The sequence below is a fragment of the Phoca vitulina genome, unplaced genomic scaffold, assembly GCF_004348235.1.
Source record: "Phoca vitulina isolate PV1807 unplaced genomic scaffold, GSC_HSeal_1.0 scaffold19, whole genome shotgun sequence".
Classification (NCBI taxonomy): domain Eukaryota; kingdom Metazoa; phylum Chordata; class Mammalia; order Carnivora; family Phocidae; genus Phoca; species Phoca vitulina.
In genome coordinates, this window is record NW_022589722.1 from 17,219,104 (window position 1) to 17,233,424 (window position 14,321).

The window sequence follows — 14,321 nt, forward strand, 5'->3', positions numbered from 1 at the left end:
CCCCCCCCCCCCCCCCCCCCCCCCCCCCGGTGCTCACAGACCTGTAAGATGCACATTTGTGTTGTCTCCCTAAAATACTCACCCAGGTGCCTTATGTGCCACAGGGGGTTGATTGCGGAGTATTTCCCATGAAACACAATCAGCATTGGGGAGGTGGCTACCCCTCCTCCCAGGGAGCTGCTGTAGAGATTTTCCCTAAGAAATGGAATAGAAGAGCAACATTTGGCCTCGAGCCGCAGAGACTCAGATAAAGTAGAATTTACTAATTTTGAAAGATGTAAGACAGTCTCCCACTATATAGTAAGACTAGTTTTTCATTTTCCCCCAACTTTTTATTTTGAAAATTGTCAGACTTACACAAGATTGTAAGAATACCATGAATTCCCATGTAATTTGTCTAGACTACAGCATAGCATTTTGCCATTTTAATTTTCAGCCTTTTTTTTTTAAGATTTTATTTATTTATTTGACAGAGAGACATAGCGAGAGAGGGGAACACAAACAAAGGGAGTGGGAGAGGGAGAAGCAGGCTTCCCACGGAGCAGGGAGCCCAATGTGGGGCTTAATTTTCAGCCTTTTTTATGGCAAATACAGAAGATCAAATTCTGATCCTACATTATGTAGAATAACTACTTACAAATTCAAGGTTATTATGGTATTTAAAATACCCAGATAAAAAAGATGGACAGGAAATACAACGACATGGTAATAGTGGTTGTGTTAGAGGGTTTTTTTTTCTCTATTTTAAAACTTCGATAATGAAAAATGATACATTTTTAAAAATTCAACCTTCAAAAACAAAGTTGAGTTTATAAAATCATTCTTAAAAACGAATCTATGTAAGAAGGAGATACCCAACTGAGATAAATGATTTTCAGTGGAGAAGGTTCACTAGGCTTCTAGGAGAAGACTTAAAATTACATTATTAATTCATTAGAAAAATGTTTGCATAATAAGATTCTGCAGGATCTCGCTTCTGCTGACATACCATCTGAGACTAGATTTTCATCTGTTGTCCCCATTCTTTCTCATCAGTGCCTCTGTAAGAAAATCTGATCTAAGATGTCTGTGAAATATTTCTAACCTGAGTTATGCATAGAAAATTAATTGAATAATTCTGTCGCCTGGAAGCATGGAAAATGGTAGAGAGGTTTACACATACTCCACATTTTTTTGCATCCACTTCTCCAGTTGTTTGGTGATGCGCTGGTGCTTCCATTCCGTCATGTTGACCACAATCACACCCGGGTTGAAAGAGCAAGTGCTGGGGCTTATGCCAAGGTCTTTTATAGTCTTCTTCCGGTAGTCCAGATAGCCCATGTATGTATTCTAGAAAGGAACGGGATACGCTTTTGAACAGATCTTTTGTTTCTGAAAAATAGTCATTTTCCTGAAACCACCATGCAGTATTTCTGTGTTTCCTGCTGTGTGCCCAGCCACTTCCTAGCGTCCCCGGCTGGTTTTCTCCCTTCCCCAGCCTCTCCTCCAGCACCTGTTCCTGTCTCTAGCACTAACTCCCTTGACAGCTTTATCCAGTCTCATAGCTCGAAATGCTATCCGCGTAGCCGGCCCCGACGTCTCTGGATTCCCAACTCCTGCCACATCTGCCAACTCTGTCTCCTGGAGGCTTAACAAGGCAGCTCCCCTTACATCCAAACACGGATCCCAGTCCTGTCCCAAACCTGCTTCCCGACAATCTGCTCCACCTCAGTTACTGGCAATTCTATTCTTCCAGATACTTAGGCAAAAAACCCAGGGTCGTTAGGTCCTCCGTGGTTCCTTCTCATTCACTTTTCATCCAAATCCGTCAGCAAATCCTGTTGGTCTCGTCTTCCAAACTACACTGTCTACACGGCTACCTTCCCGGTCCAGGCTGTCATTACCACTCACAGGATTTCTGCAAGCTCCTCCTAAACTGTTCCTGCTTCCACCCTTTTCAACTCCACTCTGTCTCTGTCACTCATCTGCTCAAAGCCTCTCCAGTGGCTTCCCATCTCACAGTAAAAGCCCGGGTTCCTACAATGGGCTGCCACACCCTGTGCCCTCTGCCCTGACTGCCATTACCTTTCTAACGTCTGTTCTCGCCCCGCTTTCCTCCGCCACACTGATCTCCTTGTTCCTTCCATACAAGAAAGACACACTCCAGCCTCAGGGCCTTTGAACTTGCCATTACCTCTCCTTGGACTGTTTTTCCCCTAGATATCTGCTCAGGTGGTTCCCTCAGTTCTTTCAGGTGCAGGCTCAGCGACACCACCTCAGGGGAGCCTTCCCTGATCACCCAATTTAACGAACAGCCCGCCCTGCACCCTGATCCTCTGTTAAATACTTTGTTTACTGACTGTCTCTTCCCACCAAAATGTAAGCTCCACAAAGGCAGGAATTTGAGTTTTGTTTACTGTCTCACTGGTACCTAAAACAGTGTCAGGCACACAGGGAGTTGCTGAATGGGAGTGACATGAGGCAGGACATACTGTTTCACCTGCACGGGCTGTCCTAACACACCTCGGTGTGATGCTCAAAGGTAACAGGGAAATAATGGAAACACTTGAGCAAATTCTGGGCACCAGGCAGTTCTGGGAACTTTGCACACATTACCCCATCAATTGCACGCAGTCCCTTCCCATGGATTAACTAATTTAATTCTCACAATAACTCTACAAGGGAAGTACTCTTCCTCTGTGGAACAACTGAGGGAGAAGATGATTGGTAAGTAACTGGCCCAGGGTTACAAACATACTAAGTGACAGAGCCGAGCTTTTGACAGAGTCAGGGGTGGCCTGAAAGCCGACGCCTCAAAGTGTGTAACATCTCTATTGTCACACATATAAAATTATTTCCTGGAACTTTTTTTTGGAGAACAGCATTTGATTCTTAACACCACCTTGTATTTTAAAGCCATCCTTTTGGCTTCAGTATTCCATATAGGTTCAACTTTCCTCATTTGCTCCAGGGTAAGGAGCTCTTTACCCTTGAGGAAAATCAGTATTTTCCTCTATTGAAAGGGGATGGGGGAAAGCGATGATCACAACTCTGAAAACAGAACCCAAAGTTCAGGGAGTCTCTTATAGTAAACCCCCATCTCGGACAGAGAGTGTGGTTCCAGCCACCTACAGAACAAGGGTCCCTTCTGGAGCATTACTGCAGGCTGGAACTTGGGCATCATGTTATCTCATCGCGGCTCACAAAAACAGAACAAAACAGGTACTAATGTTGCCGTGTTTCAGACAAGGAGAGCGGGACTTGCAGGGTTATCTTGCCCCAGCCTTGGTACGCACAGAGCTGGGGTGGAGCGGGCAGCCAGGCCCCTCCCGGGCAGGGTTCTCCCAGGTTAGATTATCGCGAGCTGTGGGGAAGGGAAGGGAGGAGAGCAGCAGGGCGAAGGCAGGACCTCCGAGCAGCGAGCCCACCTGCAGCCCCACAAATCTGTTCATGTCCTGAGCCGAGGGCAAATCGCAGTCACCCGAGAAAGCTGCCGCATGGCCCAGGGCCAAGGTGGTGTCATAGAGTTCTTGGATATCACCTGAATTTAGAAACACCAGGAGTTAAAATATTATAGCATTTGTTTTAGAGCCAGATAGAGCCTTAGAATGTCAAACAGTCCCCGACTTTGCTATGGAGGAAAAGTATGTGATCCCAATTTCAAGTGGCCTGGTGATTGACTTAATAACCTAGCTTGTCTCCGTTCAGAAAGCCACTTGATGGTAAGCTCGGATCGGCACTGGGCGGATTTCTTTACTTCTGTTGCCATGTAGCTTCCACACCTGTGCTCATCTTATTTGAACGTGGGAGACAGAAAGCAACACTGAAACACCCAAACTTAGCTCACTTCTCAGAATGTCATCAGGGAGACTTTATTGCCCTACATTCTAGGGATGCAGAGAAAGGGAAGGCTACTAGGTTATTTATTGCTGACTTTGACAGCGTGGCTCTCAGAAGGTCAGCTGGACTGTCCAGGGAAGTGAGAATCCACCCCTGTTTTCAAACTATTCCCACACTTACAACACTGCTATTCTCCCGACTTGAATACACAAGTCAAAATCACTGGGCGCTTAGCTATTTGGAAAATGAAGAAGGGAAGTCGTTCTACTCATCAGCTGCTCCTTTTCCGAGTGTTCTTGGCAGTCAGCGAGTATACCTTGCACAATGACGTCATCGTCCAAATAGATGACTTTCTCATGTCGATGGATAAGCAGAGGGAGATAAAATCGAACAAAGTTCAGCTGTTAAAACAACAAAAGAAGCGATGGTGGGGAAGAGGCTTGTGGCTCCGCGTCTTCCAGCGCCGGAGGGGTGGCTCTGACCTTGGCCTCAGCTCAGCTCCGGGTGCCGAGCAAGATACGACAGGCCGCGGAGATGCCTCACGGCCGCGTCCCGGTGCCCAGGGACGGGGGCCCGGGGCCGCAACCAGCGCTGGCAGATCAGCGCCCTCCTGGTCCGAACCCCCAGCTGCCCACACGGAGACGGGACGCCTTCCCCTCTGTGAGCCGCTACAGCGGGGGTCACAGGCTCCCTTCCTGGGCAGTCTCTCAGGCCACTAACTGCCTGCTCTCCTCTACACTGGTGATTTGACTGCTGTCAACTCAATCAGCCCCACGCACGCACGCACACGCACGCACACGCTCACGCACACGCACACGCACACGGGCACAGAGGCGTCCCAGCCGCAAGTTCAACCTCTTAGCTCCTTGGACCAGAGAAAAGTCAGACAAGCAGGAGCCGAGGGTGGGAGTCAAACAGTTTGATTAGCCGCACCACTTAATCCAAAATCCCATCTCAGCTCACGCTCTGATAATAAATATAAGGAATTGGGAAAAGATCATGTCATCGAAGGGCTCAGAATTCAGTACATTTTCGAGGATGGATTTCAGTAACAGCTATATGTAGAGGGTGGCTACATTTTCTGTGAACCCGCCATCAACCCTACTCTTTATGCAAGAAAGAGTCCCTTTTGTAAGAACGCTTGCAGTAAAATACCTTAAGATTCCCAATGCTAGGGAAAACAGTGGATGTCTCCTGCAAATATCTTAGTTGATCCTCTGAGGTATATAATCAACCATGCTACTGTTTTTCCTTAGCTACTGGGATACTCAGCTAAATTTAATGTCCAATTGCAGTACACACAACAGCCTGTGGCTTGGGAATATTTTTTCCAGGCCTCACTATTTGGCCCCTACCCCCACCCCCTACAGGCATATTCATACACAGAAATGCATCCCACATTTTCTTATGCTTCATTTCTTCTTTAATAGCTTCATTATATTTATGTAAACCATTTTAAATCCTTCTGGAGCAGGTGGCTTATAAATTATAAATAAGCAGAGCTTGGTGGAGAGCTAACACTGCTTCAGAAATATTCCATCCGCATCCCAGTGGCCAGTGCTCCACACTGAGCAAGGGCCTCACCAAAGACTGTCCCCAGCACGTGGGTGTTTCCTACTCACAGGCTGGAGCAGTTCAGGCCTCGATGAATCTGGTCTGATCTTCCCTTTGAGGACTATAGGGTTGAATTCCACGACTTTAAAGTTTATTTCCCTTAGTTTAGAATGTTCGATCCATTTTCTAAAGAGATGACAAAAACACACACACACACACAAAAAGAAAGCTCTAGTATACACCTCCAACCTTTCTTCACTTTGCCTATGGCTTCAGAGTCAATCTGTTGCCTCCTTAGAAAGTTAAAAATAAAATGTGTAAACCTTAGAGTTTAGTCTATAAATCCTTCTGATTTTTTTTTCTCTATCTGGTCTGGCCTCAAATCTTTCCTCTTTTTTTCCTTTAATTTGCATAACTCTGCAAAGGAAATGAAGCAAAATAGTAATAACCAAATATCTCCCCAGATCCTCATAATCTCCACAGGAAACTGGAAAAACAAAAATGTTCCTGCCATGGGCTAACAGATTTATCAAGTTATGAAGCAGGACATTCTGAATCTTCTACTCGAGGGAAGAATTCTTACTCTGCTGTTTGGACGCCAAGGATGATTTGAAGTTATCCTCGTCTCTCAGTCTCTGTCTCTCACTGTTCCCCACCTGTCCTCGCTTCCCACCTTCCCCTCCTCCTTGTCCCCACCCTCTGCCCTCATGTTCTCTCAGTCTTACACAATGTATGACTATCTTTTATCCAATCCATAATACAATTCTTGGTAGAAATGATCTCAAAATACGATTGTCAGTGACTAAAGCGTTTGTTGTTGCTCAAAAATCAACAAAAGAGTTGATCTTCTGAATAACATTGAGATCTGCAAAATCTGAACCATAAAAGCCTGTCATTTACACAACGTTATATGTTAATTATAGCTCAATAAATCCGGAGGGGGGTAGAAATCATGTCAACAATGGCAAGAGACTCATGCATGCACATCTAAGTGGCCAAGAAATGTGGGGAAAACAGTGCTCAAACTCATTAGAAATAAAAGGATCTCAAGTTAAACCACAGTGAGATAGCCTTGGACACCCGTCTGAATGGCAAAGTTAAAAAGACTGACCATCCCACATCGGGGTGGTGGTTGTTACATGGGTATGTTTACTTTGTGATGACTCACTAAGCTGTACACAGGATTTAGGCAATATTCCGTTTTTGTATTATACTTCAATGAAAAGAGGGTTTTTTGTTTTTAATTATTTAAAACAGGGGGGTAGCGGACTACACAACCAAGAGCTGGGAGACAGTTCCTGCTCAGCCCTGGAGCTCATGCCTTTTGTTCAAATACAAACCCTTGCTCAGAACATACTACACACGCTATCCTTTGGGGTTTGGCTATCTGGTTTTCATACCCACGGATAATTACAGGGCTGTTAACAGTAGGCTAAGGGAACAATCTCCAATAATAAATGATAAGAAGAGTGAGAAATGAGAGAGAAAATCTAGAACATAAACATAAGCCCTCAAAACCCACAGGAGCCAAGGACCATTTAGATTAGGAGCAAGTGTCTTCCATACCTCAGTACCTCCTAATAATGCTAGGACTTAAAAATCTAATTGTCAAAGTCATACATAAATACATTCTCTGAGAGCCTGGCTAGCTCAGTTGGAAGAGCATACAACTCTTCATCTTGGGGTCATGAGTTCAAGCCCCACATTGGGGGTAGAGATTACTAAGATAAATAAATAAACTGAAGAAAAATAAATTCTTCCTTTTTTTTTTAAATTTTATTTATTTATTTGAGGGAGAGAACAAGTGAGAGAGAGCACAAACGGGGGGAGGGGCAGAGGAAGAGGAAGAAGCAGGCTTCCTGCTGAGCAAGGAACCCAACACGGGGTGATCCCAGGACCCTGGGATCATGACCTGAGCTGAAGGCAGACACTTAACTGACTGAGCCACCCGGGCGCCCCATTCTCCTTCCGAATAATGGAAATAACACTTGAAATACCTTGAACTTCCCTTCATCACTGCTCTCCCCAGTCCCTCCATCCTCCCCAGAGGTGGCCACTGTTAACAGATGGAGATCTTTTAGGTCTTCTTCTTTACAGAAACACATATACGTACATGTACACATTTATAGTTTGGGTTGTTTTTAAGATTTTTAAAAAAGATTTTATTTATTTATTTGACAGAGAGAGCACAAGCAGGGATATGGCAGGCAGACGGAGAGGGAAAGCAGGCTCCCCACTGAACAGACAGTCCCACATGAGGCTCGATCCCAGGACCCTGGGATCATGACCTGAGCCAAAGGCAGACGCTTAACCAACTGAGCCACCCAGGCACCCCTTTTTTTTCTTAAGATTTTATTTTTAATTAATCTCTACACCCAATGTGGGGCTCAAGCTCACAACCCTGAGATCAAGAGTCGCATGCTCTACCAACCGAGCCAGCCAGGTGCCCCTGTTTTTTTTATTATTATTTTTAAAGCTATAAACTGAATGTTTTTGTCCCCCATCCCCAAATTCATATGTTGAAATCTAATCCCCAGTGTGATGGCATTTGGAGGTGTGGCCTTCAGAAGGTGATCAGGTCCTGAGGGTGGAGCCCTCATGAACGGGATTAGTGCCCTTATGAAAGAGACCCCAATGAAATCTCATACCCCTTCCACCATGGGAGGACACAACAAAAATGCAGCCCTCTATGAACCAGCAAGCAGGCCCTTACCAGACATGGAATTGGCTGGGGCCTAGATCTTGAGCTTCACAGCCTCCAGAACTGAAAGAAATACATTTCTATTTTTATAAGCCACCCAGTCTGGGGCTTTCTGTTATAGCAGCCTGAATGGATAAGACATTCGTAAAATGGATTATACCATATAAGATGTATGGCAATGTGCATCTTCCACTTAACAATATGCCTCGAAGATCTTCTTTGTCAGTATACCCACATGGCCTTCTTTCTCTTTTAATAGCTGGATCATATTCCATAGTTCATTTCAATATTCTTCTATTGATGGACATTTAAGCAGTTAGCAATTTTTTTGCTATTTCATATAATGCTGAAATTAACACTGTTGTACCTATATTTTGGTAGTATGTATTAGAATTGCTGTAACAGATTCCTAGTAGTGGAAATGGTATGGTGAGTCAAATTATATATGCATACAACATTTTTTTAAAATTTAAATTCCAGTTAGTTAACATACAGTGTAATATTATTTTCAGGTGTACAATATAGCGATTCAACACTTTCATACAACATCCGGTGTTCATCATGACAAGTGCACTCCTTAATCCCCATCTCCTGTTTCACCCATCCCCTCACCCACCTCCCCTCTGGGAACCAGCAGTTTGTTCTCTATAGTTAAGAGTCTGTTTCTTGGTTTGTCTCTCTCTCTTTTTTCCTTTGCTCATTTTTTTTGTTTCTTACATTCCACATATGAGTGAGATCATATGGTATTTGTCTTTCTCTGACTGACTTATTTCACTTAGCATAATACAATCGAGCTCCATCCACATCATTGCAAATGGCAAGATGCCATTCTTTTTTATGGCTGAATAATACTCCATTGTATATACATACCACATCTTCTTTATCCATTCATCTATCCAAGGACACTTGGGCTGCTTCCTTGATTTGGCTATTGTAAATAAGGCTACTATAAATGTAGGAGTGCATGTATCACATTGAGTTAGTGTTTTTGTATTTTGGGGGTAAATACCCACTAGTGCAATTCCTGGATTGTAGGGTAATTTTATTTCTAACTTTTTGAGGAACCTCCATACTATCTCCCACAGTGCTGCAGCAGTTCTATGCATATCAAATTTTATTAGACATTGCCATATTGCTCTTTCAAAATGCTTTACCAATTTACAAAGTGTACATTGTTTAAATAAAGAATGAGCATGTCCATTTTCTTGCACTGGATATTGTTGTCCTATTTAATTTTTTACCATCTCGATGAGTGCAAAATTATATGTCATTGTCATTTTAATTTGCATTTCCCTGTGAGTAACACAGAATACCTTTTCATGTTTGTTAACCATTTGTATTTTTTCTTCTATGAATTATTTGTTTGTATTCTATTTGTTTGTATTTCTATTTTTCTACTAGATGTTTATATGTTTAAAAATTTTTTGTGAGAATTCTTTTTATACTTTGGATAGTAATCCTTCATCTATAATACATGTTGAAAATATTTTGCCTCGTTTATTGTATGATTAATTTCACTTACAGTATTTTTCATCATTTAAAAGTGTTTAGGGGCACCTGGGTGGCTCAGTCAGTTAAGCATCTGCCTTCAGCTCAGGTCATGATCCCAGATCGAGGCCCTCTTCTGGCTCCCTGCTCAGCAGGGAGTCCGTTTCTCCTTCTCCCTCTGCCCCTCCCCCAGTTCATGTGCTCTCTCTCTCTCTCAATAAATAAATTAATGCAATCTTTAAAATAAATAAATAAAGTCCTTGTCTGTTAATTCCAACACCTGGGTTCTTTTAAAAAATTAAATAAATAAATAAGTTTTTAAATGTTATGCAGTAAAATCTGTTCATTTTTTTCCTTATGGTTTTGGGGCTCACAGAGTCATTTTCCGTAACAAAATTATATAATTATCTCACATTTTTATAATACTTTAAAATTTGATTTTCTGTTTATTTCTTCTAAATCCATTTCCAACTTATTTTTTTAGTGTGTTGTGTGATAGGAAACATTGCTTTGCAGTTCAAAAATTATAATAATGGCGGCGCCTGGGTGGCTCGGTCGTTAAGCGTCTGCCTTCGGCTCAGGTCATGATCCCAGGGTCCTGGGATCAAGCCCCGCATCGGGCTCCCTGCTCCGCGGGAAGCCTGCTTCTCCCTCTCCCGCTCCCCCTGCTTGTGTTCCCTCTCTCGCTGTGTCTCTCTCTGTCTGTCAAATAAAGAAATAAAAAAATCTTAAAAAAAAAAAATTATAATAATGGGGTGCCTGGGTGGCTCAGTCAGTTAGGCATCCGCCTTTGGCTCAGGTCATGATCCCAGGGTTCTGGGATCAAGCTCAGCGTCCATCTCCCTGCTCAGAGGGGAGCCTGCTTCTCCCTCTCCCTCTGCCCCTCCCCCCTGCTTTTGCTTGCTCTCTCTCTTTCTCACTCTATCTCAAATAAATAAATAAATTCTTTAAAAAATTATAATTAGTGATGATTCTGGGTCATATTAAAATGATACTATATTACTATCCTTCCGGGTTAAGAAAGCAAAGAAAAGAGAAACCATTTTAGAAAGAAAGACTTCCACATAACCTACTTAAGGACTGCAATTCTTTGGTTCATTAGACAATTCACTTCGGCAGAACGATGCCTTGCCCAACCAGATTAATGAGGCTTTGCTGCAACTTCCTTAGCGAGGCAACACATTCGTCAGGTCACCAGGTAAACCTCAGGTCATCCTCTCATTAATTCAAATGACATGTATCAAACCCAAAACATAGGGAAATCCATTTAAGGAAAGATAAGAAAGATGAAAAAAAAAAAGTAGAAAACTCCAAAGTCTATAGTGCACAAATTACCGGATTCGAGACAGAGTGTTCCGGAGTCCAACGACGTAGAACAGAATGTTGGCATCCGTGTTGCTGTAGATGCTGTTGATGGCAGCCATGGTGGCACCAATTCTCCCCGCCGCGGCACAAATCACCACAGGAATCTCCTCCTCCATTTCCTCAGGAGGCTCGGAGTCATCGTCTGGAAACATCAAAATCAGTGTCTCTGAGAACATGAAGGAATTTCACAGTAGGGCCAGGTGTCTTCCACACTCCTGGGGAAGACAGCATAGTGTAGAAGAGACTGCCAGCTGTTCTCCAACACCCAGTCTCTTCCTCTCTTGGGAAGAAACACTGGAATTTTAGCTGGCACACAGCCAACCACGATTCTCAGACTCCCTCGCAAGTCTGCGTGATCAGGTTCTGACCAGTGGGAGGTTAGTGCAGGTATGTGTGCGACCACTGGGTTTGCCTTTGAAAGCGATGTGCTGGCCTCCCCTCTTCCTTTCCCCTTCCCATTGTCTGGAATGGGGATATGATGACAGGACTCAGGGCAGCCACCTTGGGCCCCAAGACGGAAGCTACTTGTGGAGGACACCAAGACCCTAGGAGAGAAGGAATCTTGATCTGGATGACTGTAGAAAGGAAGGACACATCACACTTTTACCTTGAGAGAGAAAATAAACCTCTGTTTTGCTTCAGCGCTATTATTTTGGCACTCTCTTACAGAAGCCAATCAGATAGCCTAACACAGATACACAGTTGAAAAATATGTGAAGAACTGAAAGCCTCATTCGATTCGACAGTTCCTCAGCTCCTCAACTCTTTCCTAAACTGGGATATTTACCCTGCCTGTGCTGCTATGAAATCTACTGCTTGTGATCTTCCTTCTCTTATCCACCCTCTAGTCAGGTGTCTGAAAATTTGACAGCAAGAGAAAGGAGGTACATGGAAGAGCATGACTAATGTACAGGATGAGTAATTGATTGTTCTCTTGAGCTGTGGCTGTGGTATAAAATACTGGTGACGTAACATCGTATTCTGGCACCACAATATGGTTTTCCAGGATGAAGGATAATAATTATCAGTATGTAGAGTACCCACAATCAGATGCCCTTCTGGTTTTTACTTAAAGCTCGCTCTCCCTTTACAGATACTTTTTGCAAAATACCACTCAGATGCAGAGTAGTTCTAGCTGATATTTAATCCAACAAATATAGATTAAACTAACTACCAGGACCTGTGCTTTGTATAACTTAAGGAACATGGAAGGGTCTACTGCTTCTCCTCCTGCGTCTCTTCACAGGCTGGCCACCACATTGGACATGTCCACCACGAGACTAAGTTTGTTTCCACAGTATCTTTACTGACATGAGAGAATGCTCATAATACAATGTTAAGGGGGAAAATAATACAAAATTCTCTCTAGTATTTGGTGCACAAAATCACCACACAAATCTCATCTAGCATATTATCCCAATGTGATATATACAGACATACATATTTTCAAATGGATCTACATCTGTTTATGGAATTATGAGTGATTTCAATTTCCTTATTTGCATCTCTTGTGTTTTCCAAATTCTCTAAAGTAACTATGGTTACTTTTATAAACAAAAAAGAAAATATTTCTCTTTTTTTAAAGATTTTATTTATTTATTTGGCAGAGAGAGACACAGTAAGAGAGGGAACACAAGCAGGGGAAGTGGGAGAGGGAGAAGCAGGCTTCCCGCCGAGCAGGGAGCCCGATGCGGGGCTCGATCCCAGGACCCTGGGATCATGACCTGAGCTGAAAGCAGACGCTTAATCACCCAGGCGCCCCAAAAGAAAATATTTCTTAAGGGATTATTCCTTTTGGACTAAACTGTCATCTTGGGGAGGTTTCCTAATCATGTGGCATGTTACTTTCAGGCAGTGAAGTGAACTGCCCCAAATGCAAATCTGACTATGTTTCTTCACTGCTTCCCATCCTTCAGGGGTTCCCATAAGGTAAAGCTACCTTCCTTTGCCTGGCACACAGGGTACCTCACGATCCAGCCCCTGCTCACTTCCCTAGCTTTGACTCCTTCCATTCCAGCAATACCAAACTACTTCTGGTCCCTGAACACTGCACCAGGCAGGTTGTCCCTTTCCTCAGTGCCTTTGCACACACCGTTCCTGATGCCTGGAACGTTCCTTCCATCTTTTCCTGCATGGCTAACTCTGACACCATCAGTCTAGATCAGACCCTCTGGGAAGCCTTAACAGCTCCTTATACAAATTAGCTCACCCCCTATCTGTGCTCCCTTTGGTCTTGTTTGTGGCTAGATTTATCAGCTGCATTGCAACTTTTTTGGTTGCATGTCTTTCCTTTCTCTCTCATTACATTGGGAGCTCCATGAGGGCCGGGACAGTATCTTGTTCATCTCTGTCTGCTCCCTTGCAGCTAGCATAGTGCCTGGAACATGGTAGATTCCCAATCCACTTTGGAGGGAGGGATGGATGAATGGATGGATGAATTTATTAAATACCTCTCCTTGAGCACTTACCCCACTGCACACAAAGCATCTATTCATGTGTCTGTCTCCCCCGCTAGACTGTGAGCTCATTACATTATCCCCGCGGAGTCTGGCACCTAGGAAGCACTTAATAAAAGTTTGCTGGATTTAACTGAACTGATGTGTAGATCTTACAGAACAGGGCTTTGGAGGACTACTCGTAGGTGCAAAGAAAGAGAGAGAAGGGTTGGAAAGCTGGGGCAGAGCCAGCCTGTCAGGCAACAGGCATAATAAGGGAGGAGGAAGGTATCCCCAGGAAATAGGGTCACCCCAAGAGGTCAAACACCAAGTTTATAGCTCATACTGCCACACTTCTTAGGAGCCTGGCCAGTCAGGGGAGCTGGAAGCTAACCTAAGCCAAAAACACTGCTCTCTGCCAAGAAGTCTTCCCTGGACAGAATATGGATGAAGGCACACTGAAGAAAGGGGGGGAAAGATTTACCAACTGTAAATTCTTCACGAATGTTTCATCCTTGCAGCTTCTTGGGGGAATCATCCACTGTTTTTGAATCTGTTGTGCCAATTGGTGCCTAAGCCAATTCATCAAAATATTTAGCTGTTTGGTGCCCTAAAATCTCTAAGAAAACACCATACTGATGGCAGTATGGACTAGAAATGTATTCCATTGCACTAGTCCGTTCCCACAAGCAGCACCTTTCAGACCACGCCCATTCCTAGAAAAAGTGAAATGTCTGCTCTCCCAACGCCAAGTCTCTGAATCCCATTTCAAATTAGGATCTTTTTAGCCAATCATGTAAACTTGCCTCACTTCAAATGGGCCAGGAGTTAATCACCAGCTAAATTATCAGGAGATTACATCAAATGTCATTATCAGGAGAATACACAAAATGGCACTATGCTTTTCTTCAGCATGTGACTTTACAGGGCTTCTGGACATTACCTTATACCACTAGTTC

General features: G+C 43.6%; 1 protein-coding gene across 2 annotated transcripts in view; it reads right to left on the reverse strand.

Moving 5' to 3' along the window:
* The window catches only part of GLT8D2 (glycosyltransferase 8 domain containing 2), a 38,521-nt gene that overhangs the window by 3,017 nt on the left and 21,183 nt on the right, over positions 1-14,321 (reverse strand). For both annotated transcript variants that reach the window (XM_032416883.1, XM_032416882.1), the window contains 6 exons: positions 10,898-11,069; positions 5,442-5,559; positions 4,136-4,220; positions 3,408-3,520; positions 1,163-1,329; positions 83-195 (listed from right to left, as the gene is read on the reverse strand). In XM_032416883.1, coding sequence (XP_032272774.1) covers positions 83-195; positions 1,163-1,329; positions 3,408-3,520; positions 4,136-4,220; positions 5,442-5,559; positions 10,898-11,069 — 768 coding nt within the window. The remainder of the gene's footprint in view (positions 1-82; positions 196-1,162; positions 1,330-3,407; positions 3,521-4,135; positions 4,221-5,441; positions 5,560-10,897; positions 11,070-14,321) is intronic.